The 25,807-nt window shown below is 41.2% G+C and overlaps 1 protein-coding gene across 1 annotated transcript in view; it reads right to left on the bottom strand.

Moving 5' to 3' along the window:
* The window catches only part of SLC10A7 (solute carrier family 10 member 7), a 303,023-nt gene extending 277,828 nt beyond the window's left edge, over positions 1-25,195 (bottom strand). The window contains exons 1-3 of the mRNA XM_052654844.1: positions 24,925-25,195; positions 17,339-17,421; positions 9,714-9,850 (exon numbers count right to left, since the gene is read on the bottom strand). Coding sequence (XP_052510804.1) covers positions 9,714-9,850; positions 17,339-17,421; positions 24,925-25,024 — 320 coding nt within the window. The 5' untranslated portion in view covers positions 25,025-25,195. The remainder of the gene's footprint in view (positions 1-9,713; positions 9,851-17,338; positions 17,422-24,924) is intronic.
* Between the last annotated feature and the right edge of the window lie 612 nt (positions 25,196-25,807).

Genomic DNA, 25,807 nt, shown 5'->3' with positions numbered 1-25,807 from the left:
CGTCCCGTTGAGTTCAGACAATTCTGTATGAGCCAACGCGGCTTAGTAGAAACTCTCACTCCATGCCACAGATTTGAGTGATCTCATTTTTAAAATTATTTAAGCTCTTATACAGTTCAAAAAACAGTCAGATTATGGTGAGTGTGATGGTCGAAAATAACCCAGTTTATCATTTGGTAAGTGTATATAAGCTTAGTTATTTTCAGGTATCTTTTCCTTATATGTTTTATAGAAAGGCTTTTGGCAAAAATAAAACTTTAAAACCTCTTGCAGGGCTTCCATGGTGCCTCAGTGGTAAAGAATCCAAAAGCCAATGGAAAAGACATAGGTTCAATCCCTGATCTGGGGAGATCCCACATGCCGTGGAGCAACTGAGCTCGTGTGCCACAGCTATTGAGCTCTTGCCTGGGAGCCAAAACTACTGAGTCCACATGCTGCAATTACTGAACCCTGAACACCCTAGAGCTTGAAACAAGTGCCAGTGCTGCAATGAGACATCCATGTACCTCAACTAGTCAGTAGCGTCCATCACCAAAACTAGAGAAAAACCTCAGCAGCAACAAAGGCCCAGTTTAACCAAAAATAAATAAATAAAGTTACATATATATTTTAAAAAACCTCTTGCAAAGTTCAAATGTATTTAACAAAAACACAAGCTTACATTTGCTAATTCTTTTCCACAAAACAGCAATTCTGAAACTTTCATGTCATAAAAAACATTTTCATGTTGCTATAATATCATTGTGAAAATAGGCATGACACAATCATATACTGCAAGGAGATCCAACCAGTCCATCCTAAAGGCAATCGGTCCTGAATGTTCATTGGAAGGACTGATGTTGAAGCTGAAACTCCAATACTGTGGCCACCAGATGCAAAGAACTGACTCTTTGGAAGAGACCCTGATGCTGGGAAAGATTGAAGGCAGGAGGAGAAGGGGATGACAGAGGATGAGATCGTTGGATGAACATGAGTTGAGTAAGCTCCAGGAGTTGGTGATGGACAGGGAAGCCTGGTGTGCTGCAGTCCATGGGGTCACAAAGAGTCGGACGTGACTGAGTGACTGAACTGAACTGAATCATATACTTCTTAGATTCAGACCCTGTAGTAAATTCTAGTGTCTATTCTAAATTTGGTTCTTATTAATTATGTACATACTCCTTAGATCATAATTAGAAGTCTATTCTCTTAGTTTAGAATAGAAAAATATATTGCAGCACAAGCAAATGAAATTATGAGTAGTAAATCCAAGTATTAAAGATAAAAAGACATTATTCAGCATTCATACAGAATATACATGCTGGGGACAAGGAGAAAACAGCCCAACTAAAGTGGAAAGTTTATACAAGGAATCAAGGACACAGAGTACCTGACTAATATTTGAAAGTAGGATCACAGGTGATTTTTTATTCTCTTTTGTAATAATGTATTATCTAACATTTACAAATGAATTTATATTAGCTCTGAAATAAGAAAAAATAAAAGTTTTCATTAATTTTGACTGAAGACTTAAGAAAAATCCTTATATGGAATTTCAGTTGAATTCACATGAATATAGCAATTTTTTTTTTTTTGGCCATGCCTCATGGCTTATGGGATCATAGTTTCCATACCAGGGATTGAACCTGGGCCCTTAGCAGCAAAAGCATCAAATCCTATCCACTAGAGCACCAGGGAATCCCCAAATATGGTCTTCTTTTAAGATCTATTTTCCCAAATGATGTTCAAGTAGTATCTGATTATGAATTTCCAATCTCTCACCCTTTCTTGTGATCAGCACCATGAATATCACTAACACTTACTAGACTTTTACCATTTGTAATAGATACCGTTCTGGACAATAGACACTTTACTCATTTATCCCTCATGAGTATTTAAGATAAATACTACCATTCTCTTTCCGAAAACTGAAGTTAAGAAAGGAGTTAAGTGATACAACCAAACTCACAAAACCGCTTATTTAGGATTAAGTTACTCCTGAATCCAGGGACAACAACTTTAGCAAAGCCTGTTTCTCCAGCCTCTGCCTTCTATATTCCTTGCCCTCTCAGGTATTTTCAATCTTTCTAGCTTTTCCAATCTTTCCCACTCATCTGGCCCCTTCCCTTCTATGTACAAAGGAGGAGAGTTCTCAACATCTTTAAAAAAAAACCACTAATCTATACATTTAATATATATGCTTTCTATAGGTAGGATACTACACAAGGGTATTAAAGAAAAAGCATAAGGCATCATTTCTGCCTTCAAGAAGGCAAAACATTCAACACACAAATGTAGATAACTAACCTCAAAATTAGCACTGTTTCCTCAAGATACAGTCCTACCGTTATCACTGAGGCTCACTGCTGTGCTCCACTTCCTTGGCCCCAAAGCTCATTCTCTCTCGACTCCCCGGAATCGGACTTTTGACCCTCCTAGTAAAAGTGTATGTGCCTGCGCATGCTCAGTCTTGTCCGACTCTTTGCAACACCATGGACTGCAGCCCGCCAGGCTCCTCAGTTCATGGGATTCTCCAGGCAGGAGTACTGGAGTAGGTTGCCATTTCCTCCTCCAGGGGATCTTCCCATCCCAGCGATCACACCCAGGCCTCCCATGGACCCTGAATTGGTGGGCGGATTCTTCACCACTTGAGCCACCTGGGAAGCCCCTCTAGTAAAAGCAGTAATCTTATAAATCCCCAGAAATCTCCCAGTCACCAGATTCAACATCCTTTTCCCTGCATTCATTCTTCTTACCCCCTTGCTTCTCAAAGCACTCTATTCTCCTGGTTGTCATAGGACAGCATCATTCTAATTTACCTTGTGTTTTAAACAAACCCATTCAAGTTTTTGCTGGCTACTCCTGTCTTCTTCTCAATCTTATTTTCAAACCTGAATGGGTAAGAATACTTAAAAATTTCTATTGCTAAACCCAGCCTCCATTCCCTCGATTGCTGCCTAAGCCTACCACCTTAAACTAAAGATGTCTAATACAGAATTTATGTATTTTCAAAGAAATCAACTTTGCGTCTCAATTGGCTTATCTCTGTCAATGGATCACTTTACTCCTAATGAACTAGCTTGAAACTTTCGAGTTAAGTGGAGCTCCAGTCTTAATAAACCAATTAGTCACCACAACCAATTTTCCACTGTTTTCCATGACCATTGTCATCATCCCCCTTCAGACGCTTTTTTGCCCAAGTCTAGACATATCTAAATGCCTACTCAGTGTTCTTTCTACCTCCACTCTTTCCTTTTAACACAAAAAGTTAAGGGAGTACGTACTCAGAATACATTTATTTCAGTGATTTAAACAGGATCCTGATACAGAAGTCAGCAACTCCCACTAGTTAACATACTAAGTGTGTACTCTCAAATTGGGAGGGGACGGGAGAAAAATATGAGTGAGGAAAAGCTTTCTCTAAGTGAGGCAGACTCAGTCTATGCTCCTTTCAGTTCAATATCCTGAGCTGCGGAATTGTATGCTTTTTTTACTTAGCATATGGAGATTACAAGCGCTACTCTGCCGACATACCCAGGACAATACTATCAGATAATCCTAATGACCATTCTTGAGCATGTGTTCTTGTGTTTAGCACATTTAACAATTCTCCATCATCAGATTTAAACCCAAACTCTTCAGATCAGTAGGTCCCACCTTTTGCAGCTTGGACTAAAGGAAACTTTTTATCTTTGTCGCCCACTAATGCTTCATGTTTGAATTCTCTACTTTAGAGGTACACAATCCAGGCTGAACTTCTTCCCCTCAGTTCAGTTCAGTCACTCGGTCATGTCTGACTCTGCAACCCCATGGACTGTAGCATGTCAGGCTTCCCTGTCCTTCACCAACTCCCAGAGCTTGCTCAGACTCACATTGGTGATACCATCCAACCACCTCATCCTCTGTCATGCCCTTTTCCTCCTGCCTTCAGTCTTTGCCAGCATTGGGGTCTTTTCAAATGAGTCAGTTTCACAACAGGTGGCCAAAGATTTGGAGTTTCAGCTTTAGCATCAGTCCTTCCAATGAAAACCCAGGACTAATCTTCTTTAGGATAGACTGGTTGGATCTCCTTGCAGTCCAAAGGATTCTCAAGAGTCTTCTCCAACACCGCAGTTTAAAAGCATCCATTCTTCAGTGCTCAGTTTTTTTTACAGTCCAACTCTCACATCCATACATAATTACTGGAAAAACCATAGCTTTGACTAGATAGACCATTGTTGGCAAAGTAATATCTCTGCTTTTTAATATGCTGTCTAGGTTAGTCATAGCTTTTCTTCCAAAGAGCAAGCATCTTTTCATTTCATGGCTGCAGTCACCATCTGCAGTGATTTTTGGAGTCCAAAAAAATAAAGTCTGTCACTGTTTCCATTGTTCCCCCATCTACTTGCCATGAAGTGATGGGACCAGCTGCCATGATTTTAGTTTTCTGAACATTGAGTTTTAAGCCAGCTTTTTCACTCTCCTCTTTCACTTTCATCAAGAGGCTCCTTAGTTTCTTTTTGCTTTCTGCCATAAGGGTGGTGTCATCTGCATATCTGAGGCTATTGATATTTCTCCCAGCAATCTTGATTCCAGCTTGTGCTTCATCCTGCCCAGCATTTCTCATGATGTACTCTGCAAATAAGTTAAATAAGCAGGGTGACAATATACAACCTTGATTTACTTCTTTCCCAGTTTGGAACCAGTCCGTTGTTCCATGCCTGATTCTAACTGTTGCTTCTTAACCTGCATACATATTTCTGAGGAGGTAGGCAAGGTGGGTTGGTATTCCCATCTTTTTAAGAATTTTCCACAGTTTGTTGTGATCCATACAGTCAAAGGCTTTGGTGTAGTCAATAAAGCAGAAGTAGATGTTTTTCTGGAATTCTCTTGCTTTTTCTATGATCCAACAATGTTGGCAATTTGATCTCTGGTTCCTCTGCCTTTTCTAAATCCAGCTTAAACATCTGGAAGCTCCCAGTTCACATACTGTTGAAGCCTAACTTTGAGAATTTTGAGCATTACTTTGCTAGCATGTGAGATGAGTATGGATATAAGAGTTGAACTATAAAGAAAGCTGAGCACTGAAGAAGTGATGCTTTTGAACTGTGGTGTTGGAGAAGACTCTTGAGAGACCCTTGGACTGCAAGGAGATCCAACCAGTCCATTCTAAAGGAGATCAGTCCTTAATATTCATTGGAAGGACTGATGTTGAAGCTGCAACTCCAATACTTTGGCCACCTGATGCGACAAACTGACTCAATGGAAAAGGCCCTGATGCTGGGAAAGACTGAAGGCAGGAGGAGAAGGCAACAGTGGAGGAGGAAATGGTTGGATGGCATGACCAACTCAATGGACATGAGTTTGAGTAAACTCTAGGAATTGGTAATGGACAGGGAGGCCTGATGTGCTGCAGTCCATGGGGTCGCCAAAAGCCAGACACAACTGAATGACTGAACTGAACTGAGATGAGTGCAACTGTGCAGTAGATTGAGCATTCTTTGGCATTGCCTTTCTTTAGGATTGGAATGAAAACTGACTTTTCCAGTCCTGTGGACACAGCTGAGTTTTCCAAATTTGCTGGCATATTGAGTGTGGCACATTCACAGCATCATCTTTTAGGATTTGAAATAACTCAGCTGCAATCCCAACACCTCCACTGGCTTTGTTCATAGTGATGCTTCCTAAGGCCCACTTGACTTTGTATTCCAGGATGTCTGGCCTTCTTCCTCTATAACTGGTTATACTTATCTAACAAATCACAAGCTAGACCATTTTGATTGGCTACTATTCTGTATATATATATATGTATATATATGCATATATATATATATATATATATATATCCTACGTGCATGCATGTTAAGACTCTTCAGTTCAGTTCAGTCACTCAGTCATGTCCAACTCTTTGCCACCCCATGAATTGCAGCATGCCAGGCCTCCCTGTCCATTACCAACTCCCGGAGTTCACTCAGACTCACGTCCATCGAGTCAGTAATGCCATCCAGCCATCTCATCCTCTGTCGTCCCCTTCTCCTCTTGTCCCCAATCCCTCCCAGCATCAGAGTCTTTTCCAATGAGTCAACTCTTCGCATGAGGTGGCCAGAGTATTGGAGTTTCAGCTTCAGCATCATTCTCTCCAAAGAAACCCCAGGGCTGATCTCCTTCAGAATGGACTGGTTGGATCTCCTTGCAGTCCAAGGGACTCTCAAGAGTATTCTCCAACACCACAGTTCAAAAGTATCAATTCTTCGGCACTCAGCCTTCTTCACAGTCCAACTCTCACATCCATACATGACCACTGGAAAAACCATAGCCTTGACTAGACAGGCCTTTGTTGGCAAAGTAACGTCTCTGCTTTTCAATATGCTGTCTAGGTTGGTCATAATTTTTCTTCCAAGGAGTAAGCGTCTTTTAATTTCATGGCTGCAGTCACCATCTGCAGTGATTTTGGAGCCCCCCAAAATAAAGTCTGACACTGTTTCCACTGTTTCCCCATCTATTTCCCATGAAGTGATGGGACCAGATGCCATGATCTTTGTTTTCTGAATGTTGAGCTTTTCAGTTCAGTTCAGTTCAGTCACTCTTTGCCACCCCATGAATCGCAGCACGCCAGGCCTCCCTGTCCACACCAACTCCCGGAGTTCACTCAGACTGGCATCCATTGAGTCAGTGATGCCATCCAGCCATCTCATCCTCGGTCGTCCCCTTCTCCTCCTGCCCCCAATCCCTACCAGCATCAAAGTCTTTTCCAATGAGTCAACTCTTCGCATGAGGTGGCCAAAGTACTGGAGCTTCAGCTTTAGCACCATTCCTTCCAAAGAAATCCCAGGGTTGATCTCCTTCAGAATGGACTGGTTGAATCTCCTTGCAGTTCAAGGGACTCTCAAGAGTCTTCTCCAACACCACAGTTCAAAAGCATCAGTTCTTCGGTGCTCAGCCTTCTTCACAGTCCAACTCTCACATCCATACATGACTACTGGAAAAACCATAGCCTTGACTAGACGGACCTTAGTCGGCAAAGTAATGTCTCTGTTTTTGAATATGCTATCTAGGTTGGTCATAACTTTTCTTCCAAGGAGTAAGTGTCTTAATTTCATGGCTGCAATCACCATCTGCAGTGATTTTGGAGCCCCCCAAAAATAAAGTCCGACACTGTTTCCACTGTTTCTCCATCTATTTCCCATGGAGTGATGGGACCGGATGCCATGATCTTTGTTTTCTGAATGTTGAGCTTTAAGCCAACTTTCTCACTCTCCTCTTTCACTCTCATCAAGAGGCTTTTTAGTTCCTCTTCACTTTCTGCCATAAGGGTGGTGTCATCTGCATATCTGAGGTTATTGATATTTCTCCCGGCAATCTTGATTCCAGCTTGTGCTTCTTCCGTTGTATCCAAATCTTTGTGACTCCATCGGCAGTAAGCCCACCAGGCTCCTCTGTCCATGGGATTCTCCGGGCAAGAATACTGGAATGGACTGCCATGCCCTGCTCTATGGGATCTTCCCCACCCAGGGACTGAGCCCACATTTTTTAAGTCTCCTGCACTGGCAGGTGGGCTCTTTATCACCAGCATCACCTGGGAAGCCCCATGTCCTACTGCTGCTGCATGTTCTACATATCCAACGAAACAACGTTCCCTGAATACAAGGAGAATGTTAGTCTTTTCCAACTTCTTGAGTGTTCTATGAAGGGCAGATACTCGGTAAATACTGGGCTTGTTTGGGGTTTTTTTGGTCATACTCTGCAGCACATGGGATATCTTAGTTCCCATCTGGGGATCAAAGTCATGCCCCCTGCACTGAAAGTGCAGAGTCTTAACCAATGGACCACCAACGAAGTCCCAAATACTGGTTCTTAATACACATCATACATTGTTGCTCTAAAATGATGGCATCATATTTATGTAGCATTTTATAATTTCTGGTGAAATTTTACATCATTCTCTCAAACTCAATTAAAACAGCACCCTTGATTCCCCCTCTTGTCCTAAACTTTCTCCCCCAGCTAAGTAAATGATGCCACCTATCACCCAGTAGCTCATACCCCAAATCTAGATGTCATCTTTGACTCCTCGCTTTCCTTCTCTCTCTACACCCTATCCACCCATGGGTTCTGAGAGCTCTAATTTTTAAACATAATCTCCATACATCCATTTATTTCTACTGCACTGCTACCTCACCACACTAACCTCCGAGCTGGTCCCCAAGCTTTCTCTCAGGCCCTTCTACTATCTGTTCTCCATACCAGAACTAGAAGAATCATTTGCAATACAGATCCGAACCACCTCACTCTCTTATTTAAATCCCTCCAGTAGCTTCACAAAATGAAAACTGAATGTTTTTCCATAGCCTGCAAAGCTCTATGGGAAGGGTCCTGTCCACCTTTCCAACCCCAAGTCATATTACTCATCCTCTACATCATTAGGCTTTGATCATCATTGTCACTTTCCTGACTCTAGAACATTCCAGCTTGTTCCAGCCCTTACACATTCTAATTTATTTGTCTAGAACGTTCTACCCCTAGAACTCTACAGTGTAAATTAATCACCAGTCTATCCTCTCAACCATTTTCAACCATATCACACAGTTTTACTTCACATCATTTGTCTCTATCTTGATCACGGATTTACTTGTTTACTGACAATCACACCAAGAATGTCCTTGACATGCAAAGCTAACTGGCACTTGCCAATTTTGTTCACTGTTGTTTGTCCAGTATCTATAGTTCCTAGCATGTAATAGGAGCTAAATAAATAGCAAATGAATGAATGAATAAGTGATCTCAATTGATGTCCCCCAAATAATTAATAAGCAGGCAATAAAAATATGATTATCTTCATTTTATAATTAGGAAACATCTTCCCTGGTAGCTCAATTAGTAAAGAATTTCCCTGCAGTGCAGGAGACCTGGATTCAATCCCTGGGTTGGGAAGATTCCCTGGAGAAGGAAGTGGCAAACCACTCTAATACTCTTGCCTGGAAAATCCCATGGACAGAGGAGCTTGGTGGGCTACAGTCCATGGGATCGCAAGAGTTGGACATGACTTAGAGACTAAACCACCACCATAATTACAAAACAGGGAAGTTGAGGTTTCAGACTAGCTTAAACCTAGTCTAGGTTTCCGACTAGATTAAAATGCAACCTTTAGGCCTGGAGTTCAGTATTAAAGCTGTTATACCATGATGCTAAAATGTGGCTAGCTTTAAACCACTCCAAATAACTTTTAAGTCATTTAATCCTTTTAACAAACATGGCAACATTTTTAACGGGAAAAAAGATTTTAACAAAAATGTATTGGTAATTCAATTATCCTATCAAACATAAAACAGAGCAAGTGAAAAAGTAAATGTTTGTCCCCTCTCTATATTTTTTATTTCCTATATATTTTTAAAAACACGTAGTATTTAGTAAGATATAGTGTGCAAAAGTTAAAGCATCCAACTTAGAGCCTACATTACACACACAAACACAGATCTTACATCCTCTAGCGCCTTCCATTTTTCTCCCAACAGAAAACTATCTCTCCTGGAACCATAAGATTAAGTAAGAGCATTATCTTTTAAGACTCTGTCATAAAATTCTCTAATGAACTTCCTTGATGAAACATTATCATTTTTTAGGAATAATAATAATGTTAAAAGTGTTTTTATTTCCTTATATCACACATAAGCCCTTTTATATACAGTTGCCACAGAAATGATAACGTCATAAAGATGCCCCATTAAAAGTGGACCCTTCAAAATATTTAAACATACCCTTTTAAAAGCCATTCATTGATGGGTGTGATTGATAAAAGCTGAAGAAAAAGCCATACTGCTGCTGGGAAGAATGCAAGTGTAAAGATCTGAATAAAAAGATGCAGTTTTATATGCACCAAAGCACTTGTCAGCTCCTGTGAAAATGAAGGACACAAAATAACATAGGTAAGAAAACTATTTCTGAAGAGAGATTGCTGCCAAAACAACATTACATGAATTAGGTTTTTTAATTGAGATATAGTTAACATACAATGTTGTACTAGTTTTAGGCATACAACACGATGATTCATTGCGTATAGTGCAAAATGATCACCACAGTAAGTCTAGTTAATATCTATCAATTTGGAGTTATTTCACAGCTAAAGTTTTTACCTATAAGCATACGCATAAGAGATAGACTTTAAGAAAAAAAAAAAACTCTTCGTCGTAATTATGTTTTTATATAAAATTTATGAAACATTCTCATTTCTTTCAAATATAATACACCATAACAATTTAGATTCATAAAATGCTGGAATACAACTAAGCTAACTACCTTAACACTAGCATAGATTTCAGAATTGCTGACACTATAAACACATGGGATGCCACAGAAAAATCCACACAAACTTTTTGGCTAACTCAAAAGAATAAAATCTTGTTTAAAAATTTTGGCAGGACCTAGCATTTTAATTAAATTTGATACCCTTTATTCATTACACCAGACCTGGCAAGGCCTCAACTTGGCAGGATGTTACTAAATCTACACACAAATCATAATTTTTAAAAATGTTTTTCCCAATAATATTCTATATTTCCAAATGGCTCTTTCCCCAAAATCTACTCACTAGATTTTTTTTAAATGGGTCTAGTATTACCTTTTTATCATGTGAATACATGTAATACAAAATAAGAAAACTATAAACCAGTATTTCTTTACTCACTAGATTTCTCTGTTAAACTTACTGAATAGCAGAGCTCTGTGCCATGCTTTGGGCTTGCCATTTTTATCTATGTTACCTCATTTAATCCTGACAACAACTCTATTAGGAAGATATTATCTGATGAGAACATTGAGGTTGAGAGTGAATCAGAATCAAACCCATTTCTGGCAAGCTATCAAACCCATGCACACCTGTTTCTACCACCAAGTCACACCATTGCCCCAAGAGGGAGAAGGTTTGCATGGAGACATGACACACTAGGAACATGTGAGTCTCACAGCTGGAAAAGGATGTAACATTAAACTCTGGGATTTCAATATGTCCAAACTAACAAGCATTTACATTTGAATTTCTTTGGGTTATGTGATTATTCAGAGGAAATGAAACAAATTCAGAAAGTAACAGAAAACATATGAAACATGCAGTCATTAAAACACATTCCAAGATTCCACAGAGTCACCGGTTATAAACTTAGCACTACAATGTCCCCCACCTTCCCTAGTTCAAGTTAAGTCATGAAGTGGCCTCAGAGACATTAGTCACAGTTTGCTGCTAAATCACTTCAGTCATGTCCAACTCTGTGCGACCCCATAGAAGGCAGCCCACCAGGCTCCCCCGTCCCTGGGATTCTCCAGGCAAGAACACTGGAGTGGGTTGCCATGTCCTTCTCCAATGCATGAAAGTGAAAAGTGAAAGTGAAGTCGCTCAGTCGTGTCTGACTAGTAGCAACCCCATGGACTGCAGCCTATCAGGCTCCTCTGTCCATGGGACAGTTTACAGAGTAATAAATAGTAGGTTAATGCAGACTCATTCACTGATCACCACTTTCTGCCATCTGTCTCAGCAGCTCCCACCCTTCATCTCTCTATGTGAAGACACACTGGGAGACATGTAGATTCAATCTCAATACATCTCTAAAGGCACAGGCATCTATGGAACTTCTGGCAACCTGGATCTAACGGAGAATAACACTGGGCCAACCTGAAGCCACACTGGGTGCGCAGATCAGAGCTCACGTAAAAGGAGCCATCTTACACTGAACCAGAAGTTTCAGCCCAGAAAAAATTTGAGCACCAGCAGCTGGAAAAATTCTCAGTAGTCTTGAAACCAAATCTCACCCAAACATACTCAGAGGGATTCTACAAACAGCAAATAACTATCAGTGGGTTTTTTATTTTTAAAAAATTAAAATGATTAGCCAGAATGCAGTAAACAAAGGTACTGGTATACACTTCTCATAGGAATATAAAATGCTTTAACTTTTCTGAAAAGTAATTTGGGAGAGTATCTCAAGGACTATAATATGACTCATATTCCTGCATTTCAAAATGTTTTGGCGAGGCATTTCACCTAAGGATATAAAAAGTGGTTACAAGCATTTATATATTGAAAGAACTGATAGTCACAGCATTATCTATTACAGTAAAATCGGGAATCAATGTATATGTCCAAAAGGGGGAGAATAACTAATAACGTAAGGTAGCAACAGTGTTAAGAGCTATTAGAAAATATGCTAAAACTGTGTAGACCACCCCAATATTCATCTGTGTAGACCACCCCAGTGCAGCACTGTTTACAATAGCCAGGACATGGAAGCAACCTAGATGTCCATCAGCAGACAAATGGATAAGAAAGCTGTGGTACATGGAGTATTACTCAGCCATTAAAAAGAAGGCATTCAAATCAGTTCTAATGAGCTGGATGAAACCGGAGCCTATTATACCGAGTGAAGTAAGCCAGCAAGGAAAACACCAATACAGTATATTAGTGCATATATATGGAACCATGAACTTCCAGATGTTCAAGCTGGTTTTAGAAAAGGCAGAGGAACCAAAGATCAAATTGCCAACATCTGCTGGACCATCGAAAAAGCAAGAGAGTTCCAGAAAAACAGCTATTGCCGCTTTACTGACTACGCCAAAGACTTTGACTGTGTGGATCACAATAAACTGTGGAAAATTCTGAAAGAGATGGGAATACCAGACCACCTGACCTGCCTCTTGAGAAACCTGTATGCAGGTCAGGAAGCAACAGTTAGAACTGGTCATGGAACAACAGACTGGTTCCAAATAGGAAAAGGAATACATCAAGGCTGTAGATTGTCACCCTGCTTATTTAACTGATATGTAGAGCACATCATGAGAAATGCTAGGCTGGATGAAACACAAGCTGGAATCAAGATTGCCGGGAGAAATATCAATAACCTCAGATATGCAGATGACACCACCCTTATGGCAGAAAGGGAAGAGGAACTAGAAAGCCTCTTGATGAAAGTGAAAGAGGAGAGTGAGAAAGCTGGCTTAAAGCTCAACATTCAGAAAAGTAAGATCATGGCATCTGGTCCCATCACTTCATGGCAAATAGATGGGGAACCAATGGAACCAGTGACAGACTTTATTTTTGGGGCTCCCAAATCACTGCAGATGGTGACTGCAGCCTTTAAATTAAAAGATGCTTGCTCCTTGGAAGAAAAGCTAGAGAGCATATTAAGAAGCAGAGACATTACTTTGCCAACAAAGGTCCATCTAGTCAAAGCTTTGGTTTTTCCAGTAGTCATGTATGGATGTGAGAGTTGGACTACAAAGAAAGCTGAGCACCAAAGAATTGATGCTTTTGAACTGTGGTGTTGGAGAAGACTCTTCAGAGTCCCTTGGACTGCAAGGAGATCCAACCAGTCCATCCTAAAGGAAATCAGTCTTGAATATTCATTGGAAGGACTGATGCTTAAGCTGAAGCTCCAATACTTTGGCCACCTGATGTGAAGAACTGACTCATCTGAAAAGACCCTGATGCTGGGAAAGATTGAAGGCGGGAAGAGAAGGGGACGACAGAGGATGAGATAGTTGGATGGCATCATCGACTCAATGGACATGAGTTTGAGCAAACTCCAGGAGTTGGTGATGAACAGGGAAGCCTGGCGTGCTGCAGTCCATGGGGTTGCAAAGAGTCAGACATGACTGAGCAGTTGAACTGAACTGATATAAAAAATATGTCTATGAAAAAAGGACAAAAATTAACACAATGTTAAGAGCAGTTATTTTTATTCTTTCTAATGTTTCTACATGGGGAAATACTATTTTTGGAATCATGAAAAAAGTTATAAAAAATGTAGTTAAAAAAATACAAGCTGACCTGATAAATGACAATTAGAAACAACTGACATTGTATCAGACTAATGGAACAGTAAAGACCAGAAAAATGAATCACAAGGGGCTACTATGTTGGGTCATCAAGGGCTTCTTAACAACATGAAGTTAACAGACATGAATTGTTTCCAAGAAAGATTCCAAGACGGTCACAAAAACCCAATGTTCTATATTTTTTATATCTTTTTCATACAATCTTAAAGATAAAATAACGTAGCAGTGGAAAAGAAAAAGCAAGTAAACACTATGAATTTCAAAAGAGTATTACTCCAAGCATATCCATGTAGAATTTAGGGCCACATACTTAAATAAAACACCATCATGAATAATTGAAAAGTTGATTTCGCATGACATTTTGTTTACTCACATGTAATACAGGTCGAATTCCATTAAAATAAACTTAAGGAGATACTCCACATACGAGGACCTCACTGACAGCATCAAGAATTGCTTAAAATCAGAGGCTCAGACTGGGATTTAGAAATATTTTCATTACATACCAATTTCCCTGCTAACCCTTATTTGACCTTTACTGGATTTGCTTTGAGTCTCATAGCTCTGGGCTGGATATAAGCAGCAGTAGCCTCAAGTTTAGAATTTGATATAGTTACTTCTAAGCTAGTAGGGTTTTTAAAAAATGATCTGTCTAGGAAAATAAGGAAAACTAAATATTTTAGCCCTACTGGAGACCCTTCTCAGGTTCTGAGCTTCCTGTTCATCTTTGCTCCTGTCCCAGGCCAAGCACAAGTTTACAGGGCTGCAGGACCTGTGGTCATTAGCACGTCTTAGGTACCTGTTTAAGTAAGATTGGTCCCATCACAATCTCTTCAGTGACTAATCCTCTGAAACTGCAGGTCTGAAGCTAACTAAATATAAAAGATATTTCAAATGTGACCTTATTTCATAACACTACAACAAAAGTTCAGAAACCATTTCAACAGGGATTTCAAAACTAAAAACCAAGAGTCATAAAACAAGATTTAGCATTAAATCTTTCTAGCATGGAGTACTAATACACAGTCCTTTATAATTTTAATAAATGAACAAAACAACGTTTAGAATACACATCATCACCTCAATGTATAAGTAATACTACATGAAATGTTCAAGATAAATCAAACTTGAGTGGGACCAAAGTAAATGTTTGCAAATAGACTCAAGAATAACTTGCTGTCTCCTATGTGCAAAAATGCACTATTCCAGGACCTGCTGCTGCTGCTAAGTTGCTTCAGTCGTGTCTGACTCTGTGCAACCCCATAGACGGCAGCCCACCAGGCTCAGCCGTCCCTGGGATTCTCCAGGCAAGAACACTGGAGTGGGTTGCCATTTCCTTCTCCAATGCATGAAAGTGAAAAGTGAAAGTGAAGTCGCTTAGTTGTGTCCGACCCTCAGCAACCCCATGGACTGCAGCCCACCAGGCTCCTACGTCCATGGGATTTTCCAGGCAAGAGTACTGGAGTGGGGTGCTATTGCCTTCTCCGATTCCAGGACCTAGTAGGATAAAAAAAAAATAGTCGTCCCAGCTGATATTAATTTGATTATTATCTTAAAAACAAGTAACATGAAAATCAGATTGCTACTTCCTAACTTACAACTGTTCACTTGCCTGGGAAATTAGCAAGGCCTAGAGATGGTTCAACACTACATAATGATGCAATCTAGGGCATCTTAAGTTAAATGGATCTTGAAAATGACTTAATATTGTATTAGTTTGAAAAGGGCCCTTAATGGAGGAAGTGGCTTTGATGGCTGCTTAGATACCAAGATAAAACACAGGATCCAGGCATTTCATCATCAGAGCCAAATTGGCTGGATGAAGGTTTCCTAGGTGGTTACAGAAGCATTTGGTCCTTAGAAAATGCTGGTAAGTATGACATTCTTCCTTCTTCAACTCCTGCATCCCACAGAGTTGGCTGCTTGACAGGATAGCGTTAAACAAGAAACTAAAGGAGTGAGAGAATCAAATCTTGCCAGATTTCCCAAGGCATAAAGAAAAAATGTTGGAGAAGGAAATGGCAACCCACTCCAGTATTCTTGCCTGGGAAATGCCTTAGACAGAGGAGCCTGGAGGGACGCAGTCCACGGGGTTACAAAGAGTTGGAATCGATTTGGCAACTTCACAACAGAGAACAGCTGCAGACATTAAGCAGCCAGCAGGGGATGTAGTTAGAGCAATGTCTCAAGCACAGGGCTTGGGTGAGGCACCTGTTCCACAAAGAGAATCAGCCAAGGCCAGCAGGAAGACCTCAAGGGAAGATCCGTCCAGTACCACAGGAGCGGCAAGTATCTTTCTGTATCACTGGATCCCACGTTTGAGAACCAAGTGTAGAACTCAGGTGTTGACAGAGAAAGCCTGCGCCACTCCCCACCCCGAAGCACCAACCATAGTCCTCTCATGTCAAAATAATTTACAAAAACTAGAATTTAACCTATTTAGGAAATCTCATTCTAAGTCAGTTTCAAAAAAGCAAGTAATTAGTGACAATATTTCAAATTCTTAAGACAAAATTTCTCAGACACTACACAGGGATCCCTTCTATATCAAAAATGCCCATTGATAAGATTTATACCAACTTGACAACTACAGAATACATAAATTTAGTCAGACCATGCTTTTTCCAAGTTGCTACTAGGATGGTCAAAAATGAAGGTAACTAAATACGGTTTTTATTCAAAGCACACTTAAAAGAAAATTAAAATAAATACAAGCAAGCCCAAATGTGGAAACAGAATTTTAAACCCGTTTCCAAAAATGCCCCAAAACCTGTAGTTAGAGTCCCTATCTACATATGAATAAGCATATCTTAGAATGACAACTTTACAAGCTCAATAATTTCCTCAAAGGTAAATGGGTATTTTCTTCTCTTATTTCAATTCAAAGGAGAATCATAAATTCTACTCATTCCTCTCTTGGATATTAAAGTATCTCGATCTGTTTAATTCTAAAAGAATCTCATATTCAGGGATAGCTAGATCAGTAAATAAAACTACCTGTGTGTGTTCATGGTAGATGGTGGTTTAATGTGAAAAATTCCTGCATTTCAGTATGTTTATATATTATTATGTAATAGACATGCCATATTAACAGGTAATAGATAACCCAGCAAAGAATATACTTTAAAAAAAACACACACAAATTAGTTAAAAACTATAAGAAGCAACACTTGAGCAGCACAAGTCCTAGAAGCTAAAGAAGACCCACAAGTTATGGAAACTTAACTGAACATCACTGACTCCAGAGTGCCCCAGCCCCACAAGCTGAGAAAGACTGGAAGTAGATGTTTCAGGTCACTGTATTAAAGACATAACCACTCTAACCACACCTTGCTTTAGTCTCCATGCCGCTGCCCAACTATAGTATAGTGTCTTCGATTCACAGTTACTAGGTACAAAACGCAAGTCCTTTGCAGAGGTCCAAGTCACTTTCTGTGACAGTGAAGCCTTCAGACTGTAACTACACATGGCTTTACAAAAGGAATCTGAAATTTCAAAGCGGTAAGCGCAAATTAAATTTTTCTCCCTGCTTTTCATGTGTCCCCATAGGTAACAGTACCTCTGTTTTTAATGATAGTCCGCTGTTAAAGAATATTGTTGCGACAGCAATGTAGGAGACAGTTATTTCTGGTTTCAGTGGTCCTAAAGAGAGAGAAATGAGTCACTGTTAGATAAGCATTTCCGACAGGCATTTACTTGACACGAAAGAAGAATCCATTGGAGGAGAACAAACGGGACTTTAAATCTTGGTGTTGCCCCTACTGCACTAATGAGCTGACAGAGGTGAGTGTTCACTGTGAGGCAGCCTAACTCTGGACAGGATTTTCCAGAGGGCAAGGACCACAGCGGTCCAGTTCAGCACAGAATCCTCAGACCAGAAGAAAGAAAATAAACATACTCTCACACAGCAGAGCAGACAGACAGCATCCTTCTACATAATTCTGATTTTATCTGCCACAGTATCTGTGCTTATATAATAATCAAAATTCTCCCCCACCAGCACCACCAAAAACAGAAAATCAGTGGAAGAAGTCCCCTTCTTTTTGGCAAACATTATCTTATTTCTCCTAGGATATCAGAGATCAAAGCTTATATTCACGCATGTTCAGCTCTGCCCGAGTGCTCTCAGAGCGCAAGCGTTTATTGAGCACTTACTATATGAATGAGACAACGCCTATAGAGAAGCAGAATGTGTGTGTGCTTAGTCGCTCAGTCGTGTCCGACTCTTTGCGGCCCCACGGACACTAGCCCTGCCAGGCTCCTCTTTCCATGGGATTCTCCGGGCAAGAATACTGGAGTGAGTTGCCATGCCCGCCTCCAGGGGATCTTCCCAACCCAGGGATCGAACCCAGGTCTCCTGCATGCAGGCGAGTTCTTTACCGTCTGAGCCACCTGGGAAGCCCGAGTAGCACAGTACTTAACAATATATTATTAAGATTGCTAAGATTAAATTTTGCCAGGCCCTAGGAATCCTGTGGTGAACCAGATAGGACTGATCTTTCACCTCTGGAAAATCTTCTCTAGAGACAAGCTGGCACCACCCTAGAGGTGTTAATACTATGTGTATAACAGGGACGACCCTAATATTTATTTATTTATTTATATAGCTTATACACAATTGGGGGCTTCCCTGGTGGCTCAGAGGTAAAAAATCCAGCTGCCAAAGCAGGAGACACAAGTTTGATCCTTAGGTCAAGAAGATCCCCTGGAGAAGGAAATGGCAACCCACTCCAGTGTTCCTGCCTGGAAATCCCATGGATAGTGGAGCCTGGCAGGCTACAGTCCATGGGGTTGCAGAAGAGTTGGACATGACATAGCGACTACACAACAACAACACACACAACTGACTTGAAGACCTAATGCACTAACCAAAGGACAACACTGCAACTCTGAGAAAGAGCCATTTCATACCCGCATAACAGTGGCTCTCCAGCTGCGGGAATTTTGTCACCCATGGACGTTTGGCAATGTTCTGAAACATTTTTGAGGGTTGTTATAACTCAGGGGGTAGGGTGCATTACTGACATCTCATAGAGACCAGGAATTCTCCTAAACATCCTGGAGAATGTTTTTCAGAATTATCATATCCAATGATATGAATTATCATATCCAAAATCAAACGTATCAGAATTATCGTATCCAAAAATGTCAATAACAGTAGAAACTAACACAACATTGTAAAACAAGTATACTCCAATAAAAAAAGAAAGGGGAGTTCAAATGTATCTGTACTTCATTATTTCTTATATTGAAAACTAATGAAATAAATCCAAATAAATATTAGCAAAATTTTTTAAAAACATCAGTAGTGCCAGGGTTGAGAAACCCTAGCACAGACCAACATTTTCAAATCTGAGATCACCTCATATTTGACATTTTATACAGCCCTCTTGCAGTAGGTTGAACAGTGTCCCTCCAAAATTCATGTCTACTAGAACCTATGAAGCTAATTTGGAAATCGGGTCTTCACAGATGTAATCAGGTTATTAATAAGTGGTCTAATTGGATTGGGGCGAGCTGTAATCCAGTGACTGGTATTCTGGTAAGTGGAGGCAACTCTGGATATGGTCACAATCAGAGGGAAGATGGCCTTGTGAAGACTGAGGCAAGGTAACAAGGACATCTGGTAACCACCACAAGCCAGAAGAAGCAAGGAAGAGCTCCTCCCTAGAGCATTCGGTGGGAGGACAGCCATGATCACATTTTGATGTCTGAATTCTGAAAAAAAAACAAAAAACATTTCTCTTGTTTTAAGCCACCCAGTCTGAGGAAATTGGTCGTGGCAGCACTGGGGAATGAATACACTCCTGCCGAGCCGAACAACAGGACCAAAATCGTGGCTCCTCCGCTGCCTGCCACCTTCCACCATTCCTATAGGCACTGCTCAATGAAAAAGGCCAAACTCAGGAAAAATCACCAGTCAGTCAGCCAACAACATTTTACAAAAATATTTATTTATTTATTTGTTTGGCTGCCCCAGGTCTTAGTTGCAGCACGTGGGTCTTAGTTCCCTGATCAGAAATGGAATCCAGGCTCCCTGCACTGGGAGCTCAGAGTCTTCGCCACTGGATCACCAAGGAAGTTCAGTCCACAAACCTTTTTTGAGCTGCTACAGTGTTACATTTTTGGAGAAGGCAATGGCACCCCACTCCAGTACTCTTGCCTGGCAAATCCCATGGACGGAGGAGCCTGGTAGGCTGCAGTCCATGGGGTTGCTAAGAGTCGGACACAACTGAGAGACTTCACTTTCACTTTTCACTTTCATGCATTGGAGAAGGAAATGGCAACCCACTCGAGTGTTCTTGCCTGGAGAATCCCAGGGACGGGGGAGCCTGGTGGGCTGCCATCTCTGGGGTCGCACAGAGTCAGACACGACTGAAGTGACTTAGCAGCAGCAGCAGTACATCAGTGAAAAAAAGAAACAAAGATCTCCTTCAGCACTGTGATACATTATTTTAGACACCTGGCATTCACACAAATAATTTTGCTGTGATCTGAGAAAAAAGGAGCAAAGGGAGAAGGTAGGTAAAGAGGAATTACACTTCAGTGCAGTGAAAGCGGTTCAAAAAAGTACATTTTTTTTTCTACCATACTTGTGAGTGAATCGGTCTCAGCCACTCACACTTTGGAATAATATTTCATCAAAGCTGAGGAAAGGTGATTCAGGAGCAGATTTGAAAGTCAAGGAATCGGGTTCATTTTGGAAGTAAATGCCTTCCAGGAATTTTTAATATCCTGTTTGTTTGCTTTTTAAAAAACTCATATCATTTTTCTTTTCCTCCAGTCCCAAGTATTTTTTGAGATCTGTTCTTCTCAGCTGCGCTTCTGTCCACAGTGGTGACCCTAATGTTCTGTATATGATGGGTTAGAGTTAGCAGTATGGGCTTCCCTGGTGGCTCAGACGGTAAAGAATCTGCCTGCAATATGGGAGATCCAGGTTTGATCCCTGGGTCAGGAAGATCCTGGAGAAGGGAATGGCAACGCACTCCAGCATTCTTGCCTCGAGAATTCCATAGACAGAGGAGCCTGGCGGGCTACACAGTCCATAGAATCGCGAAGAGTCACACGACTGAGTAACTAACACACACACACACGGAGTTAGCAGTATGTTTGCAAGCGACAGCTAGGCGATGTGTCCAAAGATGCATCTCCACAGCAAGCACATGAAATGACTTGGACTGCACGTTTCTTTTGGGCAGCTAAAGCTTACTTTAGTTAGCCAACAACTGAATCTTTTAAGAATCTAACTCTTCCCACACTCCAGACACACACACACATATATAGATAAACATCGTAACTATTAACTAATGGGCACAATTCAGCGGAATGAACCTTCACTTTGAATGTTTTAAATCCTAAAAACAATGTGTACTGTTTTTTGTTTTTTTTTATTAGATGCAGATCTAAATAACTCTAATCCATGAAAGAACCTGGTGAGGCTATTCCAGGTCCACTGACAATGTACCATTTAAAGGGGAAGGGGGAATCAATTCTAATTTGGAGAAACCTAAAGCCCCTTTGAGACAGCTGCTAATGGATCGTCCACTGCGTGAATGAGGAACTAGAAGCTGGCAGGGCTGAAATTAAAAGCTGGTAAATATCTGCACAGTGGTGAGAGTTGAAACTATGCTGTGGAATGATATTTGGCTTCTCTCCAAGGCCATGATTATATCTTCCAAGTTGTGAATATAACCAGGTTCAGATCTTTGCTAGAAAGAGCAAAGGAGAAATGTAAATTCAAACTTTTCCTTAAACGAAAGCAAAAAAAAAAAAGAGAGGTTTAGCAGTGAAAACGGGATGGGGTGGCAACATCAAAAGAAAAACTGACCATAAAAAACAGAGCAACTTTGGGACTTCAAACTCATATTTTTAAAATATGAGAATGAGGGTGGGGAGATAGAAAATTATTTGGAATGCTTAAGAATGCAACAAACCATTATTTCCTAAAACCTACTATCATCAAGTAAATTTCATTCCTAAACTTCATCTAAGGTGTTCATGCTAATGTTCTTAAGTTTATGCAGGAGCATATTTCTGGTTATGTTTTCTTAAAGGAAAAATGAAGCAATTTCTTTTATAGAAGGTATGTCTTATTAATAGCAATAATTCCAGTTATAGATGCAAGTAGAAATAAGAAGCTTACTCTATACTTCCAAAGAAGTAAGCCTTTCTTTCCTGGAATGAATAGCACAGTGTTGAACTCTGGTAAACTCCAAGATGGGTAGAGCTCAGGGTGCCCCTGGGCTGAAATGCAGCAGAATATCTACACCTGAAAATCTGCACATTCACATCTCTCCTGGCTCTTCACTTTCAACTTTTTAATATATTTAAACATGAAATGTAACTGAGTAAAAAGAACAGAAAAGTAAGAATTAAATGATCTATGCTAGTATCTGTTCCACTTTTTCCCATATGGAAAGTCATTCAGCTTCTCTCACTTTAGCGTTCCCACCTCTGTAAATTTCCAGCCATACCTAACTCACCCATTGGTTATATAGATTGCTTTTAAAGGGAGGTCACAGCAAAGATGTGATACTTTAAGTGTAGAAGTCTTACACTTCAAAACAGATTAAGGTCATTAAGGTATTGATCCAGGTAAAGATGAGAAGAACCTCTTAACAAGTTGAAAACAATCAAAACTTCCTGCTGAAGAGAACAGAAAACTGTTCAACTGAAAATTTCTCAGTCAATGTGAGTGCATTAAAAATGTATATGAATTCCAGTGTACAGACCCAAAAATGAAACTTCAGACTACAAGTGACCAGCAAAAAGAGGTGCTTTAGATCATTCTGTACAGCACAAGAGGCCAGAACACTTTCAGCCACCATTCCTCTCCCGGGTCCTAGATTTTTGTTGTTTTAACTAATGGAGTCAAAGTGTTATTTGGAAGTTTGCTTTTATTGAAGAAGTTTTACAGGTGGGAAGGTCAATTGAACTATTAAGAACTTATCCTGAGGGCCTGTATAACAAATCCCAAACATTTAACATTTTTTTTTTTTTTTTTAGAAACAGTAACTTTTACACTTGGATATCTCTCTCTCAAAAAAAAAATCACATGAGTACACAGTTGTCTAATATTAGCTGAATCTGCTCAGCTTCTTTTGGGCTATAAAAATCAGGGTATGGAAAACATCTTTATTACAGAGAGCCTTTCTTTATAATGGTTATTCATTTTTAATGATTTATTGCCAAGAATGGATTTATTGCCAAGAATGTATGGATGTTGCAACTGGTATGATATAACGGAAGTCCCGGTTCCCAGTCCTTCCTCTTCCCTGAGCTAGCTAACTTGACCTAGGGTGAGTCACCTGACCTCAGGTCTCAATACCTTCAGCTGTAAAAGAAACATGTTGGCTTAAAAGGATTTAAAGTTCCCTTTCAGCTCTTAATAGTCTCCTCTTTTATAATTAAACAAACTCTAGATTAATGGCATAGGGACTAGTGAAAATGGGAAATAATATTTCTAAAATACAATAACCCCCAAAACTTCACTAAGTAGAATCTGAGGGAACAAGCAAGAATGCATCTCACACCTGTCACTGCGGGGGGGAAGCCCTGGGGAAATGATTCAGCACTCCACAACACTCCTTCCCACTGAGCAGCCCAGGAATGTAAGAGAAAAAAGAATTTGACCAAACCTAGTCTCTGCAGTCTCAACGTAGAGGATCACACATTACCTGTAACTTCACCTTAACACTCAGCAAATCAGAGACCTAACACTGTAAGCTACAAAGTCTGCAAGTGAAGCTAGTGAAATGTACATCAGAGGGCACCACAAAGATACTCTCTAACATTCTTAATACCCAGCAAGCTGCAGGGACAAGGGAACTGATTGGACAGAACCTGAATACTAGCCTTCACAAATTTCCCGAAAGCTCACAGAGAAACTATGTCAAAGTAGAAACTGGTATCTTCAGCTGGATAACCAGCCCAACAGCTTTACTCTCACAGCTATACACCCTCCACATTGCGGACTAAGTTGAACAGAGAAGGAAAGAACATAAAAGAAAAAGTTTTAATCTCCACTGTCTTTGTTCTTTTAAATGTTTTCTGAAGCTACCTCTAAATGGAGGTATTGAGGGCAGAGGGTAGAAGGAACCTCTGTTCTCCTGAGAGATCATTCCATTCACTTTCATCATGTTTGAACAAAAAGGTACAAATAACTTCAAATAGCCTCCTGAGTGTTCGCACTGGCATGAAGATTGTGTGCTCACTTCGTCCTTATCTGTCCCTGTATGGCTGGTGTGTAAAACCTGTCAATAAGCATGAAAACTGCCAAACAAGGTCAAGCAGACAATGAACTAAAGAAATTCAATTAACATTTATGAAAAGTGGGACATGCTTGTCTAAGGGTGGGAGGAGGGGTGGTGGGACAGGAAAGGCTAATGCTATTTCCAGTCATTTCCACCAAAGCCCATCCACACAGGACAAGGATTCCACTATTCAGAGATCTGGGTGTGATTTTTAAGCCCGCCTACATTTCCTTGCCAAAATACACAGCACATAGGATCTAACACAGCCCGTATCTGTGAAACTGCTAAGTGTAGCAACTGCGCCGGCCGTACACGGAAGCAGTGAGTGCAACGTGTCAGTCGGCTTGGGAGTTTGTGGAGCGGCAGCAACTGCAGAAAAACACCACCCTCCAACATGTGGGCCACCAAATCGGAGTTGGAAGAGGAAAGAGAAAAAAGGGTCCCTTTTTCTCCCCCCGCCGCCGGCCCGCCTTTCCTTTTTTTAACGTGGGGGAGGGGAGTGTCGGAAACGGACAAGGTAATGGTGTTCACTCCGAGACAGATAAGGAACTCCTGGCAACCTAGCGTCCCTAGGGATGTGATGCTACTTTGAAGGCAGGAGGGATAAGTTTCATTCTCGGTAACCTCACTGCTTGACACTAAGGATTCTCATTGATTGTCCGCGGCAAAGGCAACCTGCGTTCAAATTCCCTTGCCTCCTTCCTAATTATAAATCCTCTCTGGGGCTGGCAAATTGAAAAATCAGCTAAAAGGCCAAAAGACACCACGGGCTGGTCAGTGTCCCTAAGAGAGGCAGACACTCCCTAATTCCTGTCTCCCCCTCCTGCCCAAGACTCGAAAATTAGTTCTGAAGTGGGAACCGCGGCGGAGCACGCAGAGGTGGAGCACTTACCCCCATTCACCCCTATGGACGGCTCCAGCTTTGCTCCCGCGATCGCCAGTACTATTCCAATCATGAACCATTCTTTCCTCATTCTCTCCAGCAGCCTCATGTTTGTTAGGGTGGGTGGGTTTTGTTTATTTGCTTGGCTTTTTTTCTTTTTAAACTGCGATCGCTTAATCCCCGGGGCTTCTCCACACTTTCCAAGCTCCCACCTGACATGCAGCAGAGCAAGTCAAATTGCTACTTGTAAATTAAAGACCAGGGGGTTGCTCCGGCGGCTTTGAGGAGGGCTGGGAGTAGTAGTATCCAGTGACAGGAAAGTCTCACTGAGCGCCGCCATCACTACCGGATGACCCCTAATAGAAGCACACACGAAACCACGGCTCTAGCCGCGCCTCCCAAGTGCAAACGCTCAAAAGCGAACGTTTGGGCGAAACCGGCCGGCGCTGGCTATTAGGGCAGGAAAGCTGGCTGTCGGGTAGGGCTGACAAACTCGCCGCAGTCGAGACTTGAGGAACCTTAAAAATGACAGGGACGGGGAGAGACGTGAGGCGCCACAGCCTACTTGTTCTATTAAGGGCTCCAACAAACCCTCCCTGTAGGCACAGCAGCCCGCCCTCTCGGAGTACTTCTGCGGAAAGATTCTCTTTTGATTCGCCTTGAGCCTACGGGAAGGGTCAGGGTGCTCTTGGGTCAGGGATTTCTCTGTCGGCAGCTGGAGGGGCGGGCTGCAGGGTTGTGGGTGGCGAGCCTCTTCGAGACATTACGACGCTTCCTCGACGCCGGCGTTGACGTGTACGCGGGGGGAAGGGAGAGCTGTGTCTCCGAGCTCCCGGCGCTTCAGGAGTTGGCCGAGCTCGTCAGCCGCCTCGGGAAAGCTGCGCCCCCGCAG

This window comes from Budorcas taxicolor, chromosome 17 (assembly GCF_023091745.1).
Source record: "Budorcas taxicolor isolate Tak-1 chromosome 17, Takin1.1, whole genome shotgun sequence".
Lineage (NCBI taxonomy): Eukaryota > Metazoa > Chordata > Mammalia > Artiodactyla > Bovidae > Budorcas > Budorcas taxicolor.
Note: the sequence above shows the minus strand (reverse complement) of the source record. Positions and strands in the feature narration are given on the sequence as shown.